General features: G+C 48.2%; 1 protein-coding gene across 1 annotated transcript in view; it reads left to right on the top strand.

Moving 5' to 3' along the window:
• The first annotated feature begins 1,351 nt into the window (after positions 1–1,351).
• Positions 1,352–27,515, top strand: part of HSPA12B (heat shock protein family A (Hsp70) member 12B) — a 42,976-nt gene continuing 16,812 nt past the window's right edge. Inside the window, exons 1-7 of the mRNA XM_043990208.1 lie at positions 1,352–1,649; positions 7,490–7,551; positions 20,091–20,188; positions 20,966–21,090; positions 24,350–24,536; positions 24,827–24,931; positions 25,956–26,072. Of these exons, the coding sequence (XP_043846143.1) occupies positions 7,509–7,551; positions 20,091–20,188; positions 20,966–21,090; positions 24,350–24,536; positions 24,827–24,931; positions 25,956–26,072 (675 nt within the window). The 5' untranslated portion in view covers positions 1,352–1,649; positions 7,490–7,508. The remainder of the gene's footprint in view (positions 1,650–7,489; positions 7,552–20,090; positions 20,189–20,965; positions 21,091–24,349; positions 24,537–24,826; positions 24,932–25,955; positions 26,073–27,515) is intronic.

Below are 27,515 nucleotides of genomic sequence, written 5' to 3'. Positions count from 1 at the left end.
TGCTTGTTTTTAAAAAATATTTTAATATATTTGTTTTTAAGATTTATATATATATATATATACATATATTGTTTAAAAAGAAGGAAATTTCCTGATTCTCCCAATTATTAGCATGCCTTCTCTTCAAATTGCTTTGTTTGTTTTGTAAATAAAACACAGGGCTGGACATTTAATTGGTGCTCAATAAATGCTAGTTGAGAGGGCAGCTAGGTGGCGCAGTGGATAAAGTACTGGCCCTGGATTCAGGAGGACCTGAGTTCAAATCCGACCTCAGACACTTGACACTTACTAGCTGTGTGACCCTGGGCAAGTCACTTAACCCTCATTGCTCCCCACCCCTCCCCCCAAAAAAAAGATCTAACCAAAAAGTGATCCGACTCAGAGAGGGAGCCTTCCTTAAACCCTCCTCCCTCTGGAGTCTGGCAGAAGCAGGATCGAGGGCCAGAGGGAGAGAACAAGTGGGGTGGTGCTCGCATTCTTATGGTCTCATCCACAGCTGGAACGTCCAAGCTTCCGACATCATTCCTGGGCAAAGCACCAGAATCAGGTGGAGCTTGACCAGGAAGGCAATAGGGTGGGGTGGGGAGTGTACGTGATCGGAGCTCCCACATCCCAGTCATACACCAGGAGGACCGGTCCAGTCCAAATGATTATTTCTATTCCTCCTTCTCCTAGCCGGCAGTCATACTGCATTTGACATATGTATTATCTCATTCGATTCTCACAACAGCTCGGTGAGAGAGGAGGGGCTCTTATTATCACCATTTTACAGTTGGGGAAACTGAGACTCAGAAAGGTTCAGTGATTTGGCCAGGGTCACACAGTTCCGAGGTCGGAGTTAAACTCAAGTCTGCCTCACTCCAGGTCCAGAGCTGTCCCCGAGCTGCCTGGGCTTCCCAAGAAACCAAGGGGCTCTCCTGAACACTTAGTGCCTCGGTGGGGTGGGAGGTGTAGCTAGATGGGCCGCGGTCACCAAATCGCCACACTGACAGCGCCAGGCTTTCTCAAGAAGCCCATGTTCCCCTGTCCCTCCACACGCTCTCAAAGCGCTAGCAAAATTGGTTTGGGGTTGGCAAAGGAATGGAATTCCTCTTCTCCAGAGAATCCAGGGGGGGTGCCCTATGAATTTGGGGCAGGGGACCCAGGACTGAGCATTTGGGTTTCTCTCTCTCCCGCCCACCCCTCCACTGGGAGACTCGGAGTCCACAGACCCCGCCCCTCCCACATCTGGGTCTGGGATTGCAATCTGAACCTAGGGGCTCTCTCTCTCTCTCTCTCTCTTGCACTGGGCGGGCAAGCAGGAGGGGAAGGAGGCCGGGCCAAGGGGTGGGGGACAGGAGTGGGAGGAAATAGTCCAGAAATCCCCCGGACTTTGGGGATCGCCTGCCTGCCTGCCTGCCTGCTCCGAAGCACTCGAGGAGGGGAAGGTGTGGGCCCACCCTGGAGGAGGAGAGGGTGCTGAAGGACTGAGCGATAGGGGGGTAAAGACCTTCGTCTTTAGACTAGTTCCCTCCCTGACTTAGGCACAGGGGGCCTGACTGGGGACGGGGATCGTGAGGCCAAGGAACATCTGCATCCAGACACAGCTGGAACAAGGCAGCTTTGGTGAGCTGGTGGGGAGCAGAGGGACCAGAGCGAACGTGCGGGAGGTGAGTACCTGGCTGGAGGAAGAAAGCAAGCTATCCTACCTGACTTTGGGGGTGGGAGATTGGGCACAGGTTGGGCTATGGGGGGCTTAGGGGTTGGTCCAGAGTCTGGAACCCCCCAACACATACCCACACACACACAAACACACACATACACACAATGGGTGGCTTCAGTACCCGCCCCACCCCAGGACCTGAGAAATGGGGCTGTAAAGCTCCCATTTCCCCCAGGTCCAAAAGTTTCTACCTTTGAATGCTTGGGGATCCCCTCAGCTTGGACACCTCATTAGAATCCAAGGCTAGGGGTGGAGGCAGAGTATTCCAAGCTCTCCTGACTTCCCCGCTCTGCTCCCCATCCTGTCTGCTCCCATCCACTCCCTTTCTGTGGAACCTGGGAGGTCTGATGTGGGGGGCGATGGGATTCCTGAGTGGGGTTAAAGGAGGATCCCGGGGCAATCTCTGTGTGGGGTCATGATTGGGAGGAATTCTGTGCCTGAGGGAGAGCCCAGAAGTGTGTGCTTTGGGGAGTAGGGGGGAACAGGACAGGTTAGGGCGGGGAGCCATGTGCTAACTTCTGACCTTGGCCAACAGACAGGAGTAGAGGGTCCCCTGGGAGAAGCTGAGGCCAGGGGGGTGGGTAGCTGAGACCCCCAAGGGACCCCCAGAGAGTCTGTAGAACCTACCTTGGGTAAAGAAAGGGAGGGGAATGAGGAAGGAGGCAGTGAGTAAGCTCCTGAGGTTGGGGTAAATGTATGTTTACATCTCTGCTTCATAGGTCATAAAACGGTAGATTTAGAACCTCAGAAAGTTATTTAGCTTAACCCCTTGGGTTTTTTTAGCACTTGTATTTCCTACTATGTGTCAGGCTGGGGATTACAATGAAAGGCAAAAAACAAAAACAGATGAGGAACCTACGACCCAAAAAGCTTAATAAATAAGTGAAGATAAAGCTATTTCCTTCTCCAGCTCATTTTACAGATAAGGGAACTGAGGGCAAATAGAGTGAAGTGACTTGCCCAGGGTAACACAGCTAGTATATGAGGCCAAATTTGAACTAAAGACAATGAGTCTTCCTGATTCCAGGCCCAGGGCTCTAACCATCGCCTCACCTAGCAGCCCTTTTCTATGGTATAGGAGGGTCTAAGCCAATCACTCCCTCACTCTTTGACCCTTTTTTGAGCCTCAGTTTTCTCATCTGTGACTTGGAGAGAATTAGTCCTGCCCTCAGGAAGCCTCCAGTCAGATGGGGCAAATGTCAGGACTCATAAAGAATCAGACAAATGGGTGCCCTCAATATTCAAATGTATCTCTGTCTAATCTGCTCCTAATGCATGATTCTTGTTCATGGCCTTCCCTTGGTTCACCCATAAGTTCCGTAAAGAATTTAGGGACAGATAAATCCATAAGCCTCTAGCTATGTGACCCTTAGCTAGTCACTTAAATTCTCAGTGCCCCCCAGTGCAGACCAGATGCCAATCTGTATTGGTAGTGGGAGTTTTCTCACTAGAAGTTCCCTACACAATGAAGTCATTAGTCCAATATCCCTTCCCAAAATCTCATGAAGAGTAGATGCATTAGTACAGGTATACTAAAGAAAAGATGTGGACATAAATAAACATGTTAACTGCCATTAGATGAACCCAACATAAAGATTGGATAACATGCCTTTATGAAACTTATGGTCTTGTAAGGAGATAATTGTATGTGTGTATATATGGGTATGTGTGTATATATGGGTATGTGTGTGTGTATATATATATATATGCATACATATATACATATGTGTGTGTATATGCAACATACCTTAATTGGTATAGAGTTGGCCTCAGAGTCAAGTCCTGGGTTTGAGTCCTACTACCACAGTGGTATAGAAAGTTTCCTCATCTAAGAATAGAATCTCCACATCTGGTCAGATATAGAGATAGAGATGATAGAGATAGAGGCAGAAAGAGGCAAAAAGATAGGAATAGAGATCCGAACCAATTCATGTATATGTCTTTGAATAGGTAGATGGATGGGTGGATGGGTAGATGGATGAGTAGATGGGTAAATGGATGAATGGATGGGTGGATGGAGGGATGGAGGGATGGATGAATGGACAGATGGATAATCTAAATTGCATCTGGGATTTCATTAGTAAAATAAACTCCCAGAGGGGAAAACCCTTCTACAAATAAAGAGAGGCAACAGCCTATTTATAGGCAATTTGTGGTCTTAGAGGGTTGCCTGCAGCAATAAGAAGGTGTGAAGGCTGAAGAGATGGCTCAGAAGTTTTATTGAGCAAAAATGTCTTACATACGGGGGCGGCTAGGTGGCACAGTGGATAAAGCACCGGCACTGGAGTCAGGAGTACCTGAGTTCAAATCCGACCTCAGACACTTAACACTTACTAGCTGTGTGACCCTGGGCAAGTCACTTAACCCCCATTGCCCCACAAAAAACAAAAAAAACAAACAAACAAAAAAAAAGAATGTCTTACATACAATCACTCATTTGATCCTCACAATAACTCTATAAGGTAGGTACCGTTATTATCTACATTTTTACAGATGAAGAAACTGAGGCTGAGGACAGTTAAATAATTTACCCAAAGTCAGACAGGAAGTATCTGATGTAGGCTTCAAACTTAGGACTCCTTACTGTAAGGTTTATCTACTGTAGGAAAGACACAAATATCTTCATAAACAATATCATTTGAATTAGAGATTAAACAAAATGCTATGTGAAGTTACGTGGTACTAGGTCCTAGATCTGGAAGGAAGCTCAGAGGTCATATAATCCAAGCCTCTTATTTTATAAATCCATGGAGCTTCAATGACTTGCCTAATTATTTCAAACAAGATATGTAGGGGCAGCTAGGTGGCGCACTAGATAGAGCACCGGCCCTGGATTCAGGAGGACCTGAGTTCAAATCAGGCCTCAGACACTTAACACTTACTAGCTGTGTGACCCTGGGCAAGTCACTTAACCCCAATTGCCTCACCAAAAACAAAACAAAACAAACAAGATATGTAGGTGTGCACCATGAACACCTCCTGCCCTGGCTTCATGACCAGCATTTATGAGAAGGTTGAGAAGATCATGGAGCTGGAAGAGGATCATGTGGAGTTCCATCAAGTCCAACCTTCTCATTTTATAGATGAAGAAACTGAGTCTTAGGGAGATGGAAAGATGAGGGCTCAGCTACCTTTGGGGCCAAGTTTAGCAGTGAATCTGTGTGAACATGAAGTCAAGTTCAAAGGGACTTCAGCAGACATCTAGCCCAACTCATACTCAGAAGGAATCTCCTTATATAATTCATGACTAGTGGTCTTTTAAAAAAATTTTAATTTATTTGTGATATATAATTATATTTTATACATATATCATAGATAGAATGTAATATCAGAATGATTAGAAAGAGTATGTGTAGACAGAGTGTGATCATAAGTTAACATTGATGATATAACACCATAGAAAATAAAATAAAGGGCTAAAAAGAAATTGCATGGAAGAAGTAGGGAGAAACTGAAAGGGGTGAAGACACATACACAAAGAGGCACAATAAATGAATGAATGAATAAATAAATAAATAAACAAATTATTGTAAGGGACAGGAAGATAGGGGACATGGGCAAAGATGACTAGTTGTCTTGTTTTGTTTGGTTCGGTTTGGTTTTTGTTTGGTGAGACAATTGGGGTTAAGTGATTTGCCCAGTGTCACACAGCTAGTAAGTGTTAAGTGTCTGAGGCCAGATTTGAACTCAGGTCCTCCTGACTCCAGGGCCAGTGCTCTATCCACTGTGCCACCTAACTGCCCCCTGACTAGTAGTCTTAATGTCCATTATTATCTTCTTGCTGAATCCCCTTCTCCAAGCTAAGTACATCTAGTTAGGGGTTGGAGTGGATTAAGGGTCAGTCTATGGTCAAGGTTAGGGGTCAACCTGTGGCAAGGAATAAGGGTCAGTCTGTGATCAAGGTTAGGGAGCATACTATGGGAAGGGTTAAGGGTCAGTCTAAGGTTGTAGTTTGAGGTCCAGCTTTGATCAAGTTTAGGAACTGGGTTGTCGGACTAAAGGGGATAGATGTTGATCTGTATTCAATGTTTGGGGTTAGGGATCTGTCTGTAGCAGTAGTAGGGTTTAGGAACTGGTCTGCATCTGAGGAACAATGTATCCTCTGTATAAATCTAACTGGCTTAAATGGCCTTGGCCTCATTAATGAGTTTATAACTAGCAATGTCTGCACCTAGTATGCAGGGGACGGGGGCAGGGTACTATCACATAGGTGTTTCTCTCTGAATTTTCCTTCCTGGGACAAAGCCCTGGTCACCATGTCCTCCATATAACTGTGCTCATTCCCTCTTCACCTTCACCATGAAACTAATAGGTCTCCAGGGATTGTTGCCCAGCCCCTAAGTTTCCTGCTTCTGGACACAACACTGGAAATTTTTCTCATGTATCTATCAATTTTTCCATACAGAAATATGGGATGTAGAAGACTTTCTCCCATTTCTGGCTTGAATAAAATCTGATTGGTGCCTAGGATCCACATTATTTTTCAGTGTATACTTATATTTTGGTTTTCCTTTAAGAGAGATCTCATTTGAAGTATATGGCCCCAACTCACACGAATGTGGCAGAATCTATTGTGTGTTTGTGCACATGCGTGCAAGAAAATCGCGTAGGACATCTTCAACCTGAAGGCTCCCAGCAGTCAGACTTGAGTTCCTTCCACTGTTCCCACCCAAGGGAATGTCATTTTCTCCTCTTTACATTAGCACCTGCCCCCCACCCCTTCCCTGCTTCTCCCTGCTTCAGCTCATTCATTTAGAAGGCAAAAATGACTTTACTACAACAAGTGGTACTGCCAAATAAGCCCTCTACGACTGGGCACCGTGAAGAATCGCAGCTCAGCCACCACCGACCTCCGCCTTGACAGGACTTAGCACCAAGCAAGTAGCTAGGCTCTCCTAGACCCAACCTGGTTTGGGAGAACATTCCCTTCTTTTCCAGCTGAGCTCCGGGTGAAGTCACTTCATTCCAAGTCAGCAAGACCCCCGAGCTCCAAATTAGTCCCTGAAAACCTCAGCCTTCTGAATCCCTTTCTCCCCCGAGGCTGCTCAGCCTCAGGTCCCACCCTCAAATGTCCCCTTGTCTCTCCCCCCCCACCCCAAGAGGGATTAACCTGGTCCTTCTGGGCCCCAAGGGCAGAATTAGGGGTAATGTGTGAAAATTGAAAAGAACATTTGGGCCTGAGGAAGGGAAGACTTCTTGATCAGCAGAGCTACCCTAAAGTGAAAGGATCAGCCTCAGGAGGAGTGAGGTCCCTCCCAGTGGAGGTCTTCAAGTAGAGGCTGAACTAGATGACCTGTGAGGTCACTTCTGATGGGGACACTGATTCCCTATGTGTCTGGGCATGTCCTTATGCCTCCATATGTGTCTGTGCTTGGGAGGGGGGCAGCCTCTGTGTGCCCCTGGATGAGTTCCCAAACCCATGGAGAAAGCAGGATAATTGAGGGAGTTGAGCGACTGACGGTAGCCCAATCCCAACGCTGGACTTGCAGTTCGGAGCCCAGGTCCTACAGGTCGGAGGCAAAGGGTGTCATCTGTATTTTTTTTAGTCAATGGGGGTTAAGTGACTTGCCCAGGGTCACACAGCTAGTAAGTGTCAAGTGTCTGAGGTCGGATTTGAACTCAGGTCCTCCTGAATCCAGGGCCGGTGCTTTATCTGTATTGTTAAAGGTTAGGTCTGTGAATAATGACTGAGGGTTGGGAAGGAAGCTTCAAGAAAGGTGGCAGGAGGTAACTGGGTGGGTGGTCAAGGTGCCTGATCTAACATCCTTCTCTCTTTCCTCTGCACAGACTTCCAGGGGATGCGAAGATGCTGGCCGTGCCACAGTCTCAGATGCACAGTCTGCAAATAAGTAAGACCCAACTCCCCCATTCTTTTTCTTTGCAACTTTACCCTACCTACATCCCTTCTCCCCCACACTAAATGATTTACTCCCAGTTCCTTCTTCCTCCTCCACTGAAACTGTATCTACCACTAAGCCAGCCATAAAGCGTGTGCACACACACACACACACACACACACACACACACACACACACACACACACACTGCAAAGACCCTATCCAGGTTCAGTCTATATATGTACAGGCCCGCACACAGACACATAAATATAAAACAATTCAATTCAATCTAACAAACATTTATTAAATGGCTACGGTGTACAAAGCATTCTGCAAAATGCACAGAAGAGCAGCCAGTTGTGATACTGGGCCTAGAAGTTAAATGTGTGTGCACAAGTGTGGTCTGGGGGATTTGGCGGCCGGATGCCCGTACAAATGGATATGCCTGAATGCATAGACAAGTGGCTGTCCAGGTATGGGTATGAGAAAGGGAGCAAGTGTGCTCCCATGAGTGTGTGCACACAACTATGAGTGTGTATGAGTATGTATGTGGCGTGGGAATGTATGCGTGAGGGGGGGTGGTATTCAGAGGGTTGCAGGGAAGCAGAAGGAAGGAGACCAATCCATTAACATTTATTAAGCACCAACTATTTGCTAGGTCCTGTGCTCCATATGTAGTGTGTGTGTATGTGCCTCCAGCCATTCTCCTCTGTCCCCATCAGCTGGGGTGGGGCACCCTCCCCAGGAAGTCCTCTCACAAAGACCTGGCCGGCCCTTCCTTCCTGTCCTTCTTCCCACCCTCCCCCCTCTGCACTCAGGGCTCTCTGGCCCAGCCCTGCTCAGCCTTAGCTCAGGGGGAGGAACCAAACCCAGTCCCCCTTCACTGATTTACCCAGTCCCCCTCCCATCTTCAGCGTCTGACCCACTGGGCTAGCCCCTGCCTCTCTCCAGATGAGGTGAGTCTCAAAGCTCACTCCCATGTGTTTACTCCTTCTACACTCACAGCATGCCTGGGAGGCAAGGAAAGCAGAGGTTCCTTCCCAAGTCACTTAGGGGAAACTGAGGCCAGAGAGTCAGGAACCAGTGCACGGTCACACAACATGTTAGCAGCTGCCTGTGTGACCTCAGAAACAGCTCAGCCTAGGACCAAGTGGGGTACACTCTTTTTTTTTTTTGCAGGGCAATGAGGGTTAAGTGACTTTCCCAGGGTCACACAGCTAGTAAGTGTCAAGCATCTGAGGTCGGATTTGAACTCAGGTCCTCCTGAATCCAGGGTCAATGCTTTATACACTGAGCCACCTAGCTGCCCCAGGGTACACTCATTTTTAAAGAGCATTTAATAATCAGCAGGGGAGCACAGTCAAAAATAAGGAAAATAGATGTTTAGATGATCAAAATCTCTATGTTGGTTTCAGCTGGCAGGTTTTCTTTGTTACAAGGGAGGGTTCAAATGGAAAGGGAAATAACTATGGAATAAATATCAAAGATTTCCATAAAAGTTTAAAAGAAAAAATAGAACTAATCTAGATGGGGCCCAGAGAAAGGTTCTAGCTTAGAAGTTTCTGGGGGTCCTCGAAGTGGGGGGTGAGTTCTTTGGATCCCCAGTGGTCCCTACAGTACCTGGCTGAGAGCAGATACTTAAAAGATGCTTGCTTTTATTTTTATTGATTGACTGGGGGATTTTGCTTATCCTGAGTGCAGAGAATCATCGATTCCAATCTGAGAGGGATATTAGAGGGGAAAGAGTCCAAGCCCTTCATTTTACAGAACGGGAAAAGATGATGTTAAAAATGACTTGCCCAGGGGCAGCTAGGTGGCACAGTGGATAGAGCACCGGCCTTGGAGTCAGGAGTACCTGAGTTCAAATCCGGCCTCAGACACTTAACATTTACTAGCTGTGTGACCCTGGGCAAGTCACTTAACCCCAATTGCCTCACTAAAAAAAAAAAAAACAAATAAAATGACTTGCCCAACATTACACAGCCAGTACATGTCTACAAGTGGGATTTGAACCCAGGCGTTCAGACTTAATCCAATGTTCTTCTTTTTTTTTTTTTTAGTGAGGCAATTGGGGTTAAGTGACTTGCCCAGGGTCACACAGCTAGTAAGTGTTAAGTGTCTGAGGCCGGATTTGAACTCAGGTCCTCCTGACTCCAGGGCCAGGGCTCTATCCACTGCTCCACCTAGCTGCCCCCCAATATTCTTCTTAATCGTGCCTCCTTGGAAGTTATGAATACCAATACCACCGTCACCACTATATCGAGATGCCAGATGGAACAAAGAAAAATGCTAGATCTGTGGTCCAAGGGTGTGGGTTCAAATCCTAATTCTTCCTATTAGTACTGTTACAGGCAGGTCCCTGGCTGAGTCACTTCTCTCTGGACCTCATTTTCTTCTTCTGTAAAATGAGAAGGTTAGAGTCCTGTATATGTGCTAAAGACATCACCATCCCCCACAACTTTCCCAAACAATACATGTCCATTTTCTTGGGGACTTTCTAGAGATACCCTCCCACTCCCCACCTAATGACTCAAAGGGTAGTAATTTTACTCCAGGAAGGTGGGGTAGGGCAGCCCCATGACAGAGCAGGAAGGAAGGGGAACATCAGAGTCTCATGAGGTTCCTCATTCTGCCTCCACGGGGGGCAAATGCCAGCAGTGTGCTGTGAAGGCCCCCGATGCCCCTGGTCCCCACTATATTCTCTTCCACCTGGCCATCTCCAATGCCCCCAAGGGGCTCAGAGATAAGGAAATTCTCCAGAGATGATAGGGACTACCTACCTACCTACCTACCTACCTACCTACCTACCTACCTACCTACCTACCTACCTACCTACCTACCTATAGGACGTTCCATCCCAAGGTGCTGAGAGATTGTCAAGGGAGGGAGGGAGGTCAGACAGGGTCTCTTCTGTAATGACTTCTGGAACTGTCACTATCAACAATAGCAGTAAGACACATGCACATACACATACACACATACATATACATTCACACATGCACATACACATAGCCATACTTTTGTAAAACTTTAAGGTTTGCAAAGCAGTTTTCTCCCGATGGCCCCTTGAAAAGAAAGTAGTGTGACTCAATGGACAGAGTGCTGGACCAGGAAGACAACTTCCTGAGTTCAAATCTGGCCTTGGACACTTACTAGCTGTGTGACCCTGGGCAAGTCACTTCACCCTCTTTACCTCAGTTTCCTCATCTGTAAAATGAGCTGGAGAAGGAAAGGGAAACCACTGCAATATCTTTGCTGAGAAAACCCCACAATAGGGTCATGAAGAGTCAGATGCTACTGAACCGACTCAATAAAAACAACAAATATTCCATCACCATCTTACAGATGAGGATACAGTGGAGGTAGAGTGATCCGGCCAGGGTCCCAATGCCAGTGAGTGTTGGTGCTGGCATCGTAACCTGGGTCTTCTGACACCAAGTCCAGTGCCTTTTCCACGGCCCAGAAGCTTTCTCCTCTCTGCCCTCCTTGAAATCCTACCATCTGTCCCGCTCTCCTTGGGTTTCAACATCCTACCCTTACCCCTTTTGGGGAGGATGGGAATAATGGCATCGGATCGTCAGTCTAGATCTGGAAGCACCCAGAGGTCATCGCGTCTCACCCGCTCAGTGCAGAGGTGACCAAACCGGTCCTGCGGCTCTCGATGCCAGAACTGGGGTTTGCTGCCCAGCCCCCGAGCCCGCGGATCTTTGTCGATACATCGAGGCTCCATGATGTGCTGATACCGCGGAGCTGTTCCTACCTTCAAGGCGATTACATTCTGCTGAGGGCCAGGATACAGCACATGCTTAGAACAATTTGAACTTCCCACAACTGAGCTGTCCCTAAGAGGAATGGGGGGAAGGGGCTGGTCCCCTTCCTGGATAGCCACCTGCCCGGTACAGAGGGGGTTCCTTAAGCATTTCCTTGTACTTAGATGACACCGTGGGGTCCGTCCCAATCCTCAAAGCCTGTGATTCTGAGCCTGAAGTAAATATAAGGTTATTTGAGAAAAGATAGCGCTAACAACGTGGGGGAGGGAGGAGGCTCAGATGAGCTCCAGAAGCTGGGGGGCGGGTGGAACAGAAGAGACTCAGTCGTACTTTCGGGGTGGACCCCACCTGCACGGCTCTCCCTCATTGGGAGCCTGGGGACTTATGGGGGGACAAGAAACTAACTCTGATTGTGTTCCCCTCCCCCCACTCCATCGCCTTCCTCCCGGCTGCCAGCTGGGGCCAGTCTGTCCCCCATGGCTGGGTGGGATGATTAATTCAGGACCTAATTGGAACCATGTGTGGGGGCTGGGGCGGGGGGGGGGGGGTGAGGGGGAGGAAAGGGGAGGGGGAAGGTTCCCAGTCCATGAAGCCAGTCTTTCCCCTGATCCGAAAACTCCCCACTGCATCCCCTCCTCCCCCTCTCCTGTCTCGCTGTTTGTCTCTGCATCTCTCCCTCGGTCCTTTCTTTCTTCCTTCCTCCCTCTCTCCAGACTCAGCACCTCCCCTCCTAACAGTTACTCGCCCATCCCCCTTTCAGGCACAGACTCTCAGAAGGTTAGATTTGGAAGGACTTTAGAAATCATTTAGGGCGAGTTTCTTAAGCCGAGTTCTGTAAACTTTGTGTGTTTTGATAACTGCATTTAGGTATAATTAGTTTCATCCTTCTTAATGTATTTTTGTGTTATGCATTTATTGGAGAAAGGCTTCCTAGGCTTTACCAGATTGCCAGAAGGGTCCACAACACCCCGATAAGCTAAGAACCCCTGAACTAGCCCAGCCCGCTCATTTTTCAAGGAAGAAACTGAGTCTCTGAAAGGGAGAGGGATTTGTCTACAGCCGCACAGTTCAAAGGCTTGGACACCTCAGTCCCATCCTGCCTTTTTCTGTCTCCCTCCGACTCCCGATTTCTTGCCTCTTCCTCCTCCTCCCTTTCCTTGCCCACCCTGCCCAGGCTCTTCACCCTGTCAAACAAGGAGGAAGGGGGCAGCTAGGTGGCGGTGGATAAAGCACAGACCCTGGATTCAGGACTCCCTGAGTTCAAATCCGGCCTCAGACACTTACACACTTACTAGCTGTGTGACCCTGGGCAAGTCACTTAACCTTCATTGCCCTGCAAAAAAAAAAAAAAAAAAAAACCCAAGGAGGAAGAACCCACCCCCCAATTGATCAGCAGGTGGTGGCAGCAGAACCGATCTGCTCTCGCCCTTCCTCAGCTGAGGTGTCTACAGACTTTATTGTCTGGCATTCAAGGCCTCCCACAGTTTGCTATCACCCCACATTTCCAGTTTTGTCTCATAGAAAATCCAGCCAAACTGGACTATTTGATATGTTCCGAACTTGCCCCCATGGCTTTGTCTCCTGGCCCTTCCCCATCTCCACTACTGGCTTCAAAGCTTCACTGAAATGTCACTGCCTTCCTGGTAGCCTCGTTAGTGAGGAAGGGCCTCCCACCTCTGGTCCCTGAAGGGGCCTGACTGCGGCCTTTGTCTCATGCCCTCCCCCGAGGGATGGGGATCTGAGAAGGAAGCTTGGAATGTTAGGTGAAGGGTTACAATCATCTGTGTTTGGGGCAGCTAGATGGCGCAGTGGATAGAGCACCGGCCCTGGAGTCAGGAGTACCTGAGTTCAAATCCAGCCTCAGACACTTAACACTTAGTAGCTGTGTGACCCTGGGCAAGTCACTTAACCCCAATTGCCTCACTAAAAAAACAAAACAAAAACAAAAAACCAAATACAATCATCTGTGTTCGAATCCTGACCCCCATAGGCACCAACAGCTCAGATTGACTGTGTGATACTGGTATCATTGGACAGAAAAATGGATTTGGAGTCAGACTGCAGGGGACCCGGGTTCAAATCCCAATTGCTTCTTAGCCCCTCTGGTTAGATCATCTGTTTGCCTCAGTTTCCACATTTGTAAAATGAGGGGGTCAGACTCAATGGCCTCTAAGCATCCTTCCAGTTCAAAATCTACATGATCAGACCTTTGATTTTTTTTTTTGATGGGGGGAATACCCAGTGAGAATATTCACTGCAACTGACCCCAGGTTTGCAAAATAGAGTCCTAAGGGGGCAGCTAGATGGCACAGTGGATAGAGCACCGGCCCTGGAGTCAGGAGTACCTGAGTTCAAATCCAGCCTCAGATACTTAACACTTACTAGCTGTGTGACCCTGGGCAAGTCACTTAACCCCAATTGCCTCGCTAAAAAAAAATACATACATACATATATATATATATATATATATATATATATATATATATATATATATATATATATATATATATATATATATATATATATATAGTCCTAAGAGAGGTATCTGGGGATACTGACAGTCTAGTTGACTTACCCAAGGTCACACAGCCAGTATGGATCCAAGACTTGAACCCAGATCTGGCAAAACCAGTTCTCTATCCATAATGTCTTCCTGCTTCTCTTACTGCCCCCTAGGATACTACTAGACAATACATTCTATAAGGCTAATGACTAAAGTTGTCTGGATTTTTTATTTTCAACATCTAGGACAGGACACATAGCAGATGCAGATGATCATTTGTTGAATTGAACTGAATTGAAAATGAGAGGCCCCATGTGGAAGCCCACACATCTATAATTCCCTGCTACCAGGGAGGCTGAGGTTGATGGATTGCTGAGACTCTGCAGCTCCAAGCTGTAGTACATGGATCAAGTGTCTTCACTAAGTCTGGCACCAATTTGATGGGAGCCACCAAGCTACTTCAGGAGGTGTGAACTAGCCCAGGTAAAAAAGGAAGCAGGTCAGAGCCCCCCTACTGCTCAGGAGGGGAACCAGGCCCATGAGTGGTCACCCCATTTCCAGGCTAGGAGAGTTAAGAAGACCCACTCTCTTTTAAAAAGAAAAAAAAAAGCAGATAGGATGAGACTGGAACCCCATAGGAAAGAAACCAACCAATCCACAAGCCTTTGTGCAACATGGATTTTATCCCAGGCACTAGATATGGGATTTTTTTTTTAAGTGAGGCAATTGGGGTTAAGTGACTTGCGCAGGGTCACACAGCTAGTAAGTGTTAAGTGTCTGAGGTCAGATTTGAACTCAGGTCCTCCTGAATCCAAGGCCGGTGCTCTATCCACTGCGCCACCTAGCTGCCCCTAGATATAGGATTCTTAATTGTCTGTGGATAGTTTTCAGAGGGTTCAAGAACCCCGATGAGGAAAATCACATCTTGATTTTGATATATCCTTGTGATTATCCTGGGTATTTTATGCAATTAAAAACATTCTTCTGAGAAGGGGTCCACCGACTTCATCAGCTGCCAGAGAGAGGCCCATGACACAAAGAGGGTTCAGAACCTCCAAACTAGAAGCCAAGAGGGATGACTGGGGGCCAGCCAAGGACTCCCAAGTGTCTAGTTGGGAGTAGTGAGAAGCGATGGGTGGCAGCCCCTTAGCAAGAGGAGCTGTCCAAAAGTGAGAAGGGCATGCTTAAGGAGCGAGGGAGCTCCCCTTAATTGACCACTTGCTGGGTAGGGAGCAGGCACAGATAGGAATAGACCTCCACTGGGGTTCCTTCTGACTCTGAATTTCTGGGATCTCAGTGTGTCTGGGGTAGACAAACCAGCAGCTCTCATTCCCCCACAATCGAACCCCTCTTCCCATTCCCTAATCTTCTCCCTCTTTTTCCATCCTCTTCCTCATCCTCCCTGAACCCCAGGGCCAGTGGGAACCTCCTCACAGTGTGGGAAAGAAACCAAAGGGCCCCTCATTTACCTACAGTTAACCAGGAAGAAGTTTTGATTTTTATAACAAAAAGCCAATAGACTCAGGGGTAGAGTTTGGGAAGGCTGGCTTCCTCCCTCCCACATTGTCTACTGTCCCACCCATTCTTGGCTCTGTCTGCTAAGCTGGAGTGCCTCTCTGGGGAGTCAGAATTGCAGCGTGTGCGTTAGAACTGGGAAGGACCTTCGGGTCATGCGAGGAGAGACAGCTGTAGTATAGTACGAAAAATGCCAGAAACAAAAGTGGGATGCAAATTCTCTCCCACCCTTCCCCTTTTCCCCACTCACACAGCCTCCAGTCTGCCTCAGACTCTTATCACCTCTGGTCTGCACAATTAAGATCACTTGATAATTGGTCTCAGCCCACACCAAACCATGCTCCACTTGGCTGCCAAGTCTGACCACATTATTCCCTCACTCAGTGAACGCCAGTGGCTCCCTATTACCCCTAGAATCAGATATAAACAACTCAGTTTGGCACATATAGCCCTTCGCAATCTGGCCCCAACATAACTACCTAACTTGTGTCCCTTCCAGTCAAACCGACCCAGTTACTGTTCCTTATACACAATATTCCATCTCAACCCCTCAAATGTAGTGGATAAAGAAGTGGCATTGGAGCGGGAAGGACCTGAGCTTGTTCTCCCTCTGACATCTACTGGCTGTGTGACCCTAGGCAAGTCTCAACCCCTCAGGACTCCAGGCTCCTCTCTCTGACTCTAATTTACAGAAAAGATGGCAACCTGCATTGGTGGACAGTGTTTCCTTCCCCGGGAGTCCCCTATACCAGAGAAATCACAGGTCCTGCCCCCATCTCTCTGTCCCATCTTCACCTTGAGTGGATGATTTGTCCTCATAGAAGGGCCTTGAGATGAGACAGAGGGACCAGTGACCAAGAGTCCCAAAGTGAGAGTCTCAGCTCTGTTCTCTCAGTATCCATGTGAGCTTGAAAAAGCAGGTTCCCTAACCTGGGCCTCAGTTTCCTCTCCTCTGAAAAGGGAGGGAGGGGACAGAGCATGAGGCAGGGTAGGCCAGACAGTCTTATAGCTCTAACACTCAGACCCTGGCTGGAAGAACCTCAGAACCCAACCCTGGGTGGGGCAGTGTTTGGAGCCCCCAGCCCAGAGTAAAAAACAGTTCAAACCCAGCCTCAGATGTTTAGCTGTGGGACTCTGGGCAAGTCGTGTAATCTCTGTTTGCCCCAGTTTCCTCATTTATAAAATGGGGATAATGATCATGCTTACTTCCAGGGTTGTTATGAAGATTAAATGAAACAATAATTGTAAACTCTTAACATGATGCCTGGCACATGCTAGAGGCTATATAAATGTTAGCTGTTGTTGTCATTGGTATCTTGTTGTTCAGTTGTGTCCCACTCTTTGTGGCCCCTTTCGGGGAAATACTGGAGCAGTTTGCCATTTCCTTCTACAGCTCATTTTACCAATGAGGAAACTGAGGCAAGCAGGGTGATGTGACCTGCCCAGGGTCACACAGCTAGAAAGTGGATGAAGATGGATTTGAACTCGGGTCTTCCTAACTCCAGGCCCAGAGCTCTTATCTACTCCACCACCTACCTGTCATTTTACAGCTGATCGGCCCAAGGATGTTAAATGATTTACTATCACAGGATAAGAGATTAGTGCTGAAAAATACCTCAAAGTTCATCTAATCCAATCCTGGCATTTTACAAATAAGGAAACTGAGGTCCAGGGGAATTGAGTGATTTGCCCAAAGTCACACCGGTGTGCCGGGATTTGAACTCAGGTCCTCTGCCTCCAAAGTTGGTACTTTTTCCATTTGAATTTCTAAGGGAGACACACTTCCCCTCCTTTTCCATATTACTGGCCTCGAAAGACACATTTAAACTTGGGTTCTTTTAAGAAGTCTTCCTGACTCATCCATATCTACTTGGATCTGAGTTAGAGGGAATCCCACCAGTCCCCTCTGTGTCACCCCTCTCCTCACCTCCAGCCTCCAACCCTGCCCTTCTTCCTCCATATCAGCTGCAGAAAGGTCAATCTGGGGGGCAGCTAGGTGGCACAGTGGATAGAGCACCGACCCTGGAGTCAGGAGTACCTGAGTTCAAATGTGCCCTCAGACACTTCACACTTACTAGCTGTGTGACCCTGAGCAAGTCACTTAACCCCAATTGCCCCACTTAAAAAAAATAGAAATTAGATCAGTGTAACAGATTAGACAAAAATGAATCATAAACAAATGAACTCAACAAGAAAGGTCAATCTGAAGATATCTCCTAGGCCAGGACGCATTTCATAGATAAGGAATTCTAAAGCAGGTGACCTGTGCAAGGTCACTCACTGAGTAACCTAGAACCTAGGTCTGCCAACCTGCAGGCCAAAGTTCTTTCAGTGATGCCTCATCTGCAAACTGTCGAAGTTCAGTGGTCTGATCTCGGCTACCAAAATATCGTCTCGTTCAGGACTTTAGCTTTGGGTATAGGAGCTTGAACTTTGTTGTCTTCTTCTGAAGATGTATTGGATCTTCCTTGTCACCATAGAAACTTTCTATGGTCGGAACTTTTTTTCTGTTTGCTCATTTTCCCAGTCTATTTCTTGCATTCTAACTCTATTCAAGTGAGGCGCTGCTTCCAGGGTGGAGGGCACACTGTCCCAAGCTTCAGGGGGGTTGTGCAGCTGTTTTCAGAGATACTGCTAGGAATTTGTAAGTTTTTAGTTCTTCCAAGGTGGTATGCTTTAAGGAGAGATATGTTTACTTCTCTCCTGGCCTGTGCTCTGGTCTGTAAGCAACCACAGGCCTGCTTTTCTGCCCTTGAACAGAGCAGAACAGAGTCCAGATCTACTGAGGCTGCCATTTCTGGTGTGTTTGTGCTCTTCCCACCTCCTGGGACCACCACAGGCAAAACAACAGAGTCCTGTCTCAATATTAGCAAAAAGGCCCCTGTAATCTCCTGGCCAATTTTTTTACCCCCTTACCATCTGTGGTAAGCAGTTGCTGCGACTGCTGATTCAGAGGTTCCCAAGGCCTGCTCCTGGTTTGCTGGGCCCGGGGCTAGGCCTGCCCTGGACTTACCCTGGTACAACAGGCCTTTCCTGCTGACCTTCTAAGTTGTCTTTGGCTGGAAAAGTATTTCACTCTGTCCTTTTGTGGGTTCTGCTACTCCAGGAATTGTCTTATGGCATTATTGGAAGGTATTTGGAGGGTCCTGGGGAGAGCTCAGGCAAGTCGCTGCCTTTCCTCCCCCATCTTGGCTCTTTCTTCCTTTAGGGGACCCTCTCAATGAGTATCAAAGAATCCTTCACAGTTAGCAGTATATATATATATACATACACACATATATATATATACATATATATACACACACACACATATATATATATATTTACTGAGGCAATTGGGGTTAAGTGACTTGCCCAGGGTCACACAGCTAGTAAGTGTTAAGTGTCTAAGGCCGGATTTGAACTCAGGTACTCCTGACTCCAGGGCCAGTGCACTATCCACTGCGCCACCTAGCTGCCCTTATGCTTGCATCTAAATGGATGGGTCTTTTTGGTCCCATCTGGCAGACTCAGACTCCTTGAAGGCAGGGTCTGTCCCCCAATCAAAGGAGGAGCCCCCCCATAGTCTCCTCACTTTCTCTTACCCTTCCCATCCTCAATATCTGATCTGTCACCAAGTTCAGTTATTTCTATCTTCACAACATCTCTTGCATATGCCCCATTCTCTCCTTGACCTAGTTGTCACCCTGGTCGATGCCCTCATCATCTCGTGCCTGGTTTATGGCAGTAGCTGCTGATGGGTCTGCCCACCTCGAGTCTCTCCCCAATCTGGTGCCTTCTTTATTCAGCTGCCAAAGTGACCATTCTTAAAATGCATGTCTGAGCAGGTCACTCCCCTACTCAACAAACCTCAGTGGCTCCCAATCACCTCCAGGATCAAATATCACATTTTCTATTTGACTTTTATTTTATTTTATTTTTTTCAGGGCAATTGGGGTTAAATGACTTGCCCAGGGTCACACAGCTAGTAAGTGTTAAGTGTCTGAGGCCGGATTTGAACTCAAGTCCTCCTGAATCCAGGACCGGTGCTCTATCCATTGCATCATCTAGCTGTCCCTCTATTTGACTTTTGTTTTGTTTTGTTTTGTTTTTAGTGAGGTGATTGGGGTTAAGTGACTTGCCCAGGGTCACACAGCTAGTACGTGTTAAGTGTCTGAGGCAGGAATTGAACTCAGGTCCTCCTGACTCCAGGGCCTCTGCTCTATCCACTACACCATCTAGCTGCCCCTATTTGACTTTTAAAGTTCATCATAACCTGGCCCCATTTCCAACCTCCCTGGTCTTCTTATATCTTCCTTCCCTCCATATTTTCTGTGATCAAACAGCTCCGGATACCTCTTCAGTGGTTGTTCCCCCATTCCTAGAACCCTCTTCCTCCTCATTGCTACCTCCCAGCTTCCTTCAAGTATCTGCAAGAAGCCTTTCCTGGCCCTCCTCAATGCTATTGCTTCCCCTCGGCGATCAGTCGCCTCCCATTTACATTGTATGTACCATGCATGTATATTGTTGTTTACCTATTATCTTCTCCTGAATTGAAGTGAGGACAGGTGTGTTTCCGCTTTTCTTTGTTCCTCCACTCCTTAGCACAGTGACTGGCATGCAGTAAGCATTTAATAAATGTTTGTTTATTTCTTTGGTGGAAGCAAGGGCTTCACCTCCTCCATCAGACTAGAGGTTCCTGAACATGTCTCTTCCCTCTGTCTCTAATGCCCACGAGGTGAACCTGGGACAAGGTATGACTGACATTTTCTCCCTCATTCCAGGTACAAATGGGGATCAGTCCCCCTTGCTCACCCCTCCAAGCTCTCCAAGAATGCAGGACAGCTGTAGCATTGCTCCACTCACCCCTTCTCAGTCCCCGGTAAGTGGCCCTGGATGGTGGGGAGTGGGAAGAGAGAAAGGGCTCAGGCTCAGGTAAGCCCACAGGATGGGGGCCTCTCAGCTCAGAGCCCACCTTCTGCAAGAGGCCATTGCTGGTCAGTCCGTCCTTCAATGCCAGAGCCTTCTCCCTGAGGTTTTCATTTGACTGGATGTGTCTTGTAGGTATAATTTTTTTCCATGATGTCTTCCCCATTGGAATGTAAGCTCCTTGAGGGCAGGAACTATTATTTCTGGGTGATTAGTAATCAATGTATTAATTAGGCTAATTAATAATTAACAAATTGGGGCAGCTAGGTGGCGCAGTGGATAGAGCACCAGCCCTGGAGTCAGGAGGACCTGAGTTCAAATCCAGCCTCAGACACTTAACACTTACTAGCTGTGTGACCCTGGGCAAGTCACTTAACCCCAATTGCCTCGCTAAAAATAAATAAATAAAAATAATTAACAAATTGATGATATTGGTCTCTCTCTCGATAACCAGACCCTGCATGCATGGGTGCATGGGTGCATGGATGGATGCATGGATGGGTGGATGCATGGATGAGTGGATACAAGGATGGATGCAAGAATGGATGCATGGATGGATACAAGGATGGATGCAAGGATGGATGCATGGATGGATAGAGGCATGGATGCATAGATCGATGAACGCCTGGGATTGATTCATTGTAGAGGAAAGGAGGAGGGGAGGGTTAGGGTGTGGGAGGTAAAAGTTCTCTTTGTATTTGCCCCATTCTAATTAATCATGTCTTTCCAGAGGAGCGAGGCTCGAGCCCCTCGGCCTGCTCCATTCTCCGTGGTGGTGGCCATTGATTTTGGCACAACCTCTAGCGGCTATGCCTTCAGTTTCACCAACGACCCTGAGTCCATTCACATGATGAGGTAAGGGAACCCTAGGGCCAGGGGTGAGGTTAGGAATGACTCAGATGGCACAAACAAGGAAGGTGATCCCTCGGTAGCCTGGCTGGATCATAACGGGGGGTGGTGCCTAGAATCAACCATAAACTCATCAAGTGGCCCAGGGTTGGGAGTGATTGGGGGAAGAAGACTCATCCCCAACCCAAACATTAGGGCCAGGAGCCCCAGCTGGGAAGAGGTCAAGAGAGACCAAATCACAAGCCGGTTCCCTCATGCTAGGACACTGAGGAAAACAACTGTAATCCCAGCCTGAGAAAAACAGCCCTTGGAAGAAAATGGAGTTCAGCCTCCTTCCTTTAATGGTAGCACTGGGGGCAGGGGGAGGGAAGAAGAAAAGGAAAGGAAAAGGAAGTTACATGATAACTTTATTCTATATTTAAAAGAAATAGCAAGTTGTACATGTACAATCATCTTTTTTTCTATTCTATGTTATGGAATGCTTGTTTTATTTCTAAAGTTCCAAATAAAATAAGATGAAAAAGGAAAAGAAAGACTGCCCTTATAAGTAATAGATGATAAATACCAGATAAATATTTTCACATCTCTCCATTGATAGGATAGTGGGGAAAGTGATGGCTTTAGAATCAGGGCCCAAGTTTAAATCCCACCTCTGAACATCACTTACCTGTATGACTTTGGGCGAGTCAGCTGACCTCCTTGGGCCTCAGTTTCCTGGTCTGTAAAAGGAGGGAGTTAGACTAGATGTCCTCTGATCGTGTACACAGCAAGGTGAGATAGGGGAGGGAAGCAGGACCTTGGCAGGGGTAGGGGTCTCCTCCCATGCAGAAGAGAAGACTCAGAGAAGAGCTGGGGGCTGAAGGAAGTGATCCTGAACCTGAGGGCCCAGAGTTATTGGCTGAATAATCCAGGTTTCTAAGCTGTGTAGACGAGTCTCCTTCTGCATCCTCCAGGTGCCAAGGGTGGATCTGGTGACCTTGAACTTGAGAGATTGTATTTCCTCCTCTTCCAGCCTCGACACAAACCCCGCTCAATGAGCCAGGACCCCAAAGCCCACACACACCCCCCACCCTCCTTCCCTCTCCCTCCCTTCCCTGTAAATTCATTGTTCCCAACCTTTCCCCACCCCCAACACTCGCTCACATACACACTGACCCCAAGCTGGGGTCACTTCCCTGTCCCGTTTCCTTCCTCTTGCCTGCTGCCTCAGATCCAGATGTTAGCCCAGCCATCTCTCATTGTCTCTCCCTTTGGCTCCTCCCACCTCACAGCTGGAGGGAGCTGTTTCTGCCTGGTGATTCCCCCCACACACACTTTTCCACCCTCAATCCCTTCTACCCCACATAGTACAATGAATCAAGCACTCTCTAAGTTCCCACCTCGTGCCCAGCTTAGGGCCAGGAACAGTGGGTAAGACAGATAGTGGCATGGCAAATAGGTCAGAAATACCAGGGTTCAAATCCCACCCTGGATATTTACTACCTGCATGACCCAGGGCAAGTCATTTAATAGCTCTGGGCCTCAGTTTCCTCACCTGTAAAATGGGAATAATCACAGCATCTGTCTCCCAGATTTATTGTGAGGATCAAAGAAGATAATGTGTAGAAAGTGCTTGGCCAACCTCACAAAACTATAGAAATGGTAGCTGTCATTATATATGCTAGGGGAAAAGCCTGTTGTTTTATTGGTGTATGGAGCTCCTGCTAAGGAAATAGCCTCTTCAGCAAAATCCCTCTGCAATTTAGACTCAGGTATTAAGAGGTCAAGTGACTTGACTAGGGTCACACATTTAGGATCATAGGTGAACTTAAACCTTGGCCTTGGTATTTCAGCATAAGATCCAGTAGTTCGATTTGTAAAGGATGTGGGATGAGAAAGAAAGACAGAGACAAACAAACAGGGAGAGGCATAGAATCAGAAAAAGAGAGATGGATGGATGGTTGGGCGGTTGGATGGATGGACTGGATAGGTAAATAGATGGATCAATAGGCATATGTAGAGAAGAGGAGAGAGAGATGAATAAATGGATGGATATGTAGACAGGTGGATGGGTAGATTGATCAATAAGTATATAGGAAGAAAAAGAGATAGAAAGGGGAGGGGAAAAAAGACAGAGAGTCAGAGAGAAAAAGAGGGATGGATAGATAGGTAGGTGGATCAATAGATATGTGGAGAGAGGGAGAGATAGATGAATAGATGGACAGATAGGCAGATAGATAGACAAATCTATGGGCATTATGGGAAGAGGGGAAAGAGACAGAGAGACACAGAAAGAGCGAGAGAGCGAGAGCGAGAGAGCGAGAGCGAGAGAGCGAGCGAGAGAGAGAGAGAGAGAGAGAGAGAGAGATCACATATTGTATATTAGAAGCCACAACGGACAAGGGAAAGGGTCCTAGACTCAGGAATCTGGAAAGGGTTCTAGACTTAGGAATCTGGAAAGGGTTCTAGACTTACAAACCAGGGTTTGGATCCCAGCTCCAACACTTATCAGCTATAGGACCACGGGCAAGTCTCAGAACCCTTCTGAGCAGGTTTGCAACCCAGGTCTTCCTGACACCAAGTTCATCCCTCCAACTGTACCAAGGTACTGTCCCAAAGACCCTGATGTCAAGAAAAGCTTATAAAGGAAGGACTGGATGGGTTCTGTTGTAGACGTGCTTTATTTGAGATGTACCAGAGGCCCAAGCAGAGAGGCCCCAAAGAGACAAAAGTCAAAAGAGACCGTCAAAGGCAGGTGTCACGGTAGGTCTATGGAAGGAGTCTCATGAAGAGAAAGCATAATGTGTGAGAATGAGAGGGAGAGAGAAAGTCCGAAAGAAATGGTGAAACAGATGGAGAGAAAAAGGAATCCTCAGAGCTGGGGCAGCAGGGCTTCAGTCCAGGGCGCTGACGTTTGAGGGGGCCTGGCTTCCTCCCTCAAAGATGAACAACTCAGGACTGTGTCTTGGGGCCAGCCCCCACCCGGTGGGTGCCAGGGATGGATTCTCTGATGACACTGATGTCAGAATGGCTCCACCCAGTTTCTGCCGATCTCCCTGTCCCTGTCCCCATCCTGACCCCCACCCCCAGCCCAGCTGCCTCAATTGAATTGGACAGAGAAATAGAAAAAAACAAAAACACAGTTAATGCAGGAGACTGGGAGAGACAGAGATAGGGAGAGGACTGGAGAGAGGCAGAGGAAGGTCGATAAAATCGCAGATGAGACCAGGACAGATGGCCTCAGAGCCAGAGCTGGCCAAACTGACTGGACTCCATCCCACCCCAGGAAGTGGGAGGGCGGGGACCCAGGCGTGGCCCACCAGAAGACGCCGACCAGCCTGCTGCTGACCCCGGAGGGCGCCTTCCATAGCTTCGGCTACACGGCCAGGGACTACTACCATGACTTGGACCCAGAGGAGGCCCGGGACTGGCTGTACTTTGAGAAGTTCAAGATGAAGATCCACAGTGCCAGTGTGAGTTGGGAGGAGAGGGTGGGAGGTGGGGCCTGAGGTATAAGGGGAGAGGCTGCGTGAGGCGGGAGTCAGGGTGAGGGAATGGAGCAGGGAGGGAGAACCCCAGGGGTGGGAGGGGGTTGGAGCAATGGAACCAGGCTACCTCTGAAAAATGGAGGCGGGGCTCAGAAATGAAGGGCGGGGCTGAGGGTAGAGTTGGGGTGGGGTGCGCTCTGCAGGGTGGGGAGAGGGGTCAGGGTCACACCCACCTCCACCCCCTCCCCTGACACTGCTTCACTGCCCACCCTTAGGACCTCACCATGAAGACAGAGCTAGAGGCTGTGAATGGGAAGAAGATGCCCGCCCTGGAGGTGTTCGCCCACGCTCTGCGGTTCTTTAAGAAGCACGCTGTGCAGGTGACCATCCCCTTGGGTCCTTGAGGGGTGGAGGGAAGGAGATCCGACTGGGCCCTTCTCCCACCTGACCAAGACCAAGACCAGTGCGTCCTCTGACGCCAGCCCGCGTTAAGGCGGTGGCCAGGCCTCCAGTGGTGGCCGGGCCTCCAGAGGTCATCTCGCCCATTCCCCTGTCTCCAGACATCAGCCCAGACAGAGATGGATATATCGGGAGGAGGGGCTGAAAGAATAAGATGAATGTCTCTAAGGAACTTCAGACATGGAGCATAATTCAGAGGCCTCAGACATGGGTTCAAATCCTGCTTCCTGACATTGGGAGGACTCCCTTTGGTCCTCTGACCCTGTGGGTCTTCTTCAGTCACATAATTCACTGGACTCCCTGCCTCCCCTTTTTAGGACCAGTCTTCCACTTACTAGCTGTGTGACCCTGAGCAAGTCACCTAACTTCAGTTCCCCAGTGTGTAAAATGGAGATACTAGCAGCTATCTCACAGGTTTGATGGGAGGTTTGCAGAACACGGTATGTGTGCGATCTCATCGATCCTCACTGCAACCCTGAGAGGCGGCTGCTATTATCCAGGGCTCTTCATTTGCACCAGAGATGGGCAATCACACACACACCCCAACACTGTCCAAATCATGCCTGGGGCCTGCACAGGAGTAAGAGCTACAGAAACATGACCTGTAGTTTTCCCAACCAAGCACAGACTCCTCCCTGCCATCTGACTGTGTTTTCCACTGCTGGGAATGTGAGCTTGGGTCTTCTGTTGGAAAATAGGGGTGGGACGGAAGGCTAAACTAGAGACATCACAGATGGGCCGGAGCCAGAATCCTGGAGCCTGGCTTTGAATTCCAACTCTGCCTCTCACAACCAGGGTGTCCTTGAGCAAGTCCCTTCCCCCTGCCCTCAGTTTCCCCATCTGTAAAACGAAAGGGCTGACCTAAACGAACTCTGTTCTGTGCGCTATGATTCTGATCCCCCTCCTCCTTCCCTCCCTCCTCCAAACACTGCGGCTGAAATCCAGGAGCTCAGGGAACAGTGCCCATCACTGCCAGAGAGGAATGCCATCCGCTGGGTACTCACTGTCCCTGCCATCTGGAAGCAGCCGGCCAAGCAGTTCATGAGGGAAGCTGCCTACCTGGTGAGTGACAGGTCCCAACAGGTTCCGCCCAATCTGGAGACAAAACAGCCTTGGGAGGGCCTGAGTTCCAATCCTAACCCTAATGCTTGGCACATAGTAGGTGCTTAATAAACATTTATTGATTGACCGAATGAATACCTAGGACTTAGGGCTGGAAGCGACCTTAGAGAGTTTTTAGACTGGAATCTCCATTTGACAAAGGAGGAAACTGAAGACGAGAAGAAAAATGACTTTCCCAGGATATCCCAGGCACTAAGTTAGAGAGGAAAGATTGGAACCCAGGCCCTAGGGCCAAAATAGTGTTAATAGTGTTATATGGGAACAGTTAGGTGATGCAGTGGATAGAGCACTGGCCCTGGATTCAGGAGTACCTGAGTTCAAATCCAGCCTCAGACACTTGACACTTACTAACTGTGTGACCTTGGACAAGTCGCTTAACCCTCATTGTCCAACCAAAAAAAAAAAAAAACCAACAATTTTTTTTTAAATTAAAAAAAAATTAGTGTTCTATGCAGGCTGAGGACCCAAATCAAAATCTATAGACTCATGAGGGACACAGCAGTAGGCTGGTCATCCCTAGTCAACAGGCATTTATTAAGCACCTACTGTGTGCCGGGCACTGGGCTGAGCACTGCCCTGCCTTCCAGGAGCTCACAATCTGATAGGGGGTACAACCTGCAAATAGCGACATACCTGCAGAATGCATAAAGAATGGGAGGGGAGGAGCTAGGTGGCGCCGTGGATAGAGCACCAGCCCTGGATTCAGGAGAACCTGAGTTCACATCCAGCCTCAGACACTTGACACTTACTAGCTGTGTGACCCTGGGCAAGTCACTTAACCCCCATTGCCCTGCAAAAAAAAAAAGAAGAAGAATGGGTGGGGGTCATCTCAGAGAGAGGGCACTCTTGGGGAAGCAGAAGCAGACAAATGGCAGAGGGCTTACAGGTGGCTTAGTCCCCCCTAGCTCAGACTCTAGACGAGAGGATCCTGGGCATACAGCCCATGGGAGGCCAAATAACCCTGGGGACATCATTTTCCCAACAGGGACCCATGCCAAGGAGAGCAGCAGGGTCAGGAAGGGTTTGGGCTGATCCCTCGAGGATGGTCATCGACAGAGACCTCAGAGACCATCAAATCCAACATTTTCATTTTTCAAACGGAGAAACTGAGGCTCAGATAAGTTTAAGTGACTTGGCCAATGATATACAGGTAGTGAGCATCTGAACAGAGATTCGAACCCAAGCCCTTTGGCTCCAGAGCCAATATGTTTTCTACTACACCATAGTCCATCAGCAGGCCTTTATTAAGCACCCACTGGATGCCAGGCATTGAGCTAGGCCCTAGTGATACAGTCAGTCCTTGCCTTCGAGAACCTTCCGTCATACTAATGGGAAACAAGATATACAAAGGGAAATACAACCCGTCCTGAGCCCTAAATGGGC

The sequence above is a fragment of the Dromiciops gliroides genome, chromosome 2, assembly GCF_019393635.1.
Source record: "Dromiciops gliroides isolate mDroGli1 chromosome 2, mDroGli1.pri, whole genome shotgun sequence".
Classification (NCBI taxonomy): domain Eukaryota; kingdom Metazoa; phylum Chordata; class Mammalia; order Microbiotheria; family Microbiotheriidae; genus Dromiciops; species Dromiciops gliroides.
Note: the sequence above shows the minus strand (reverse complement) of the source record. Positions and strands in the feature narration are given on the sequence as shown.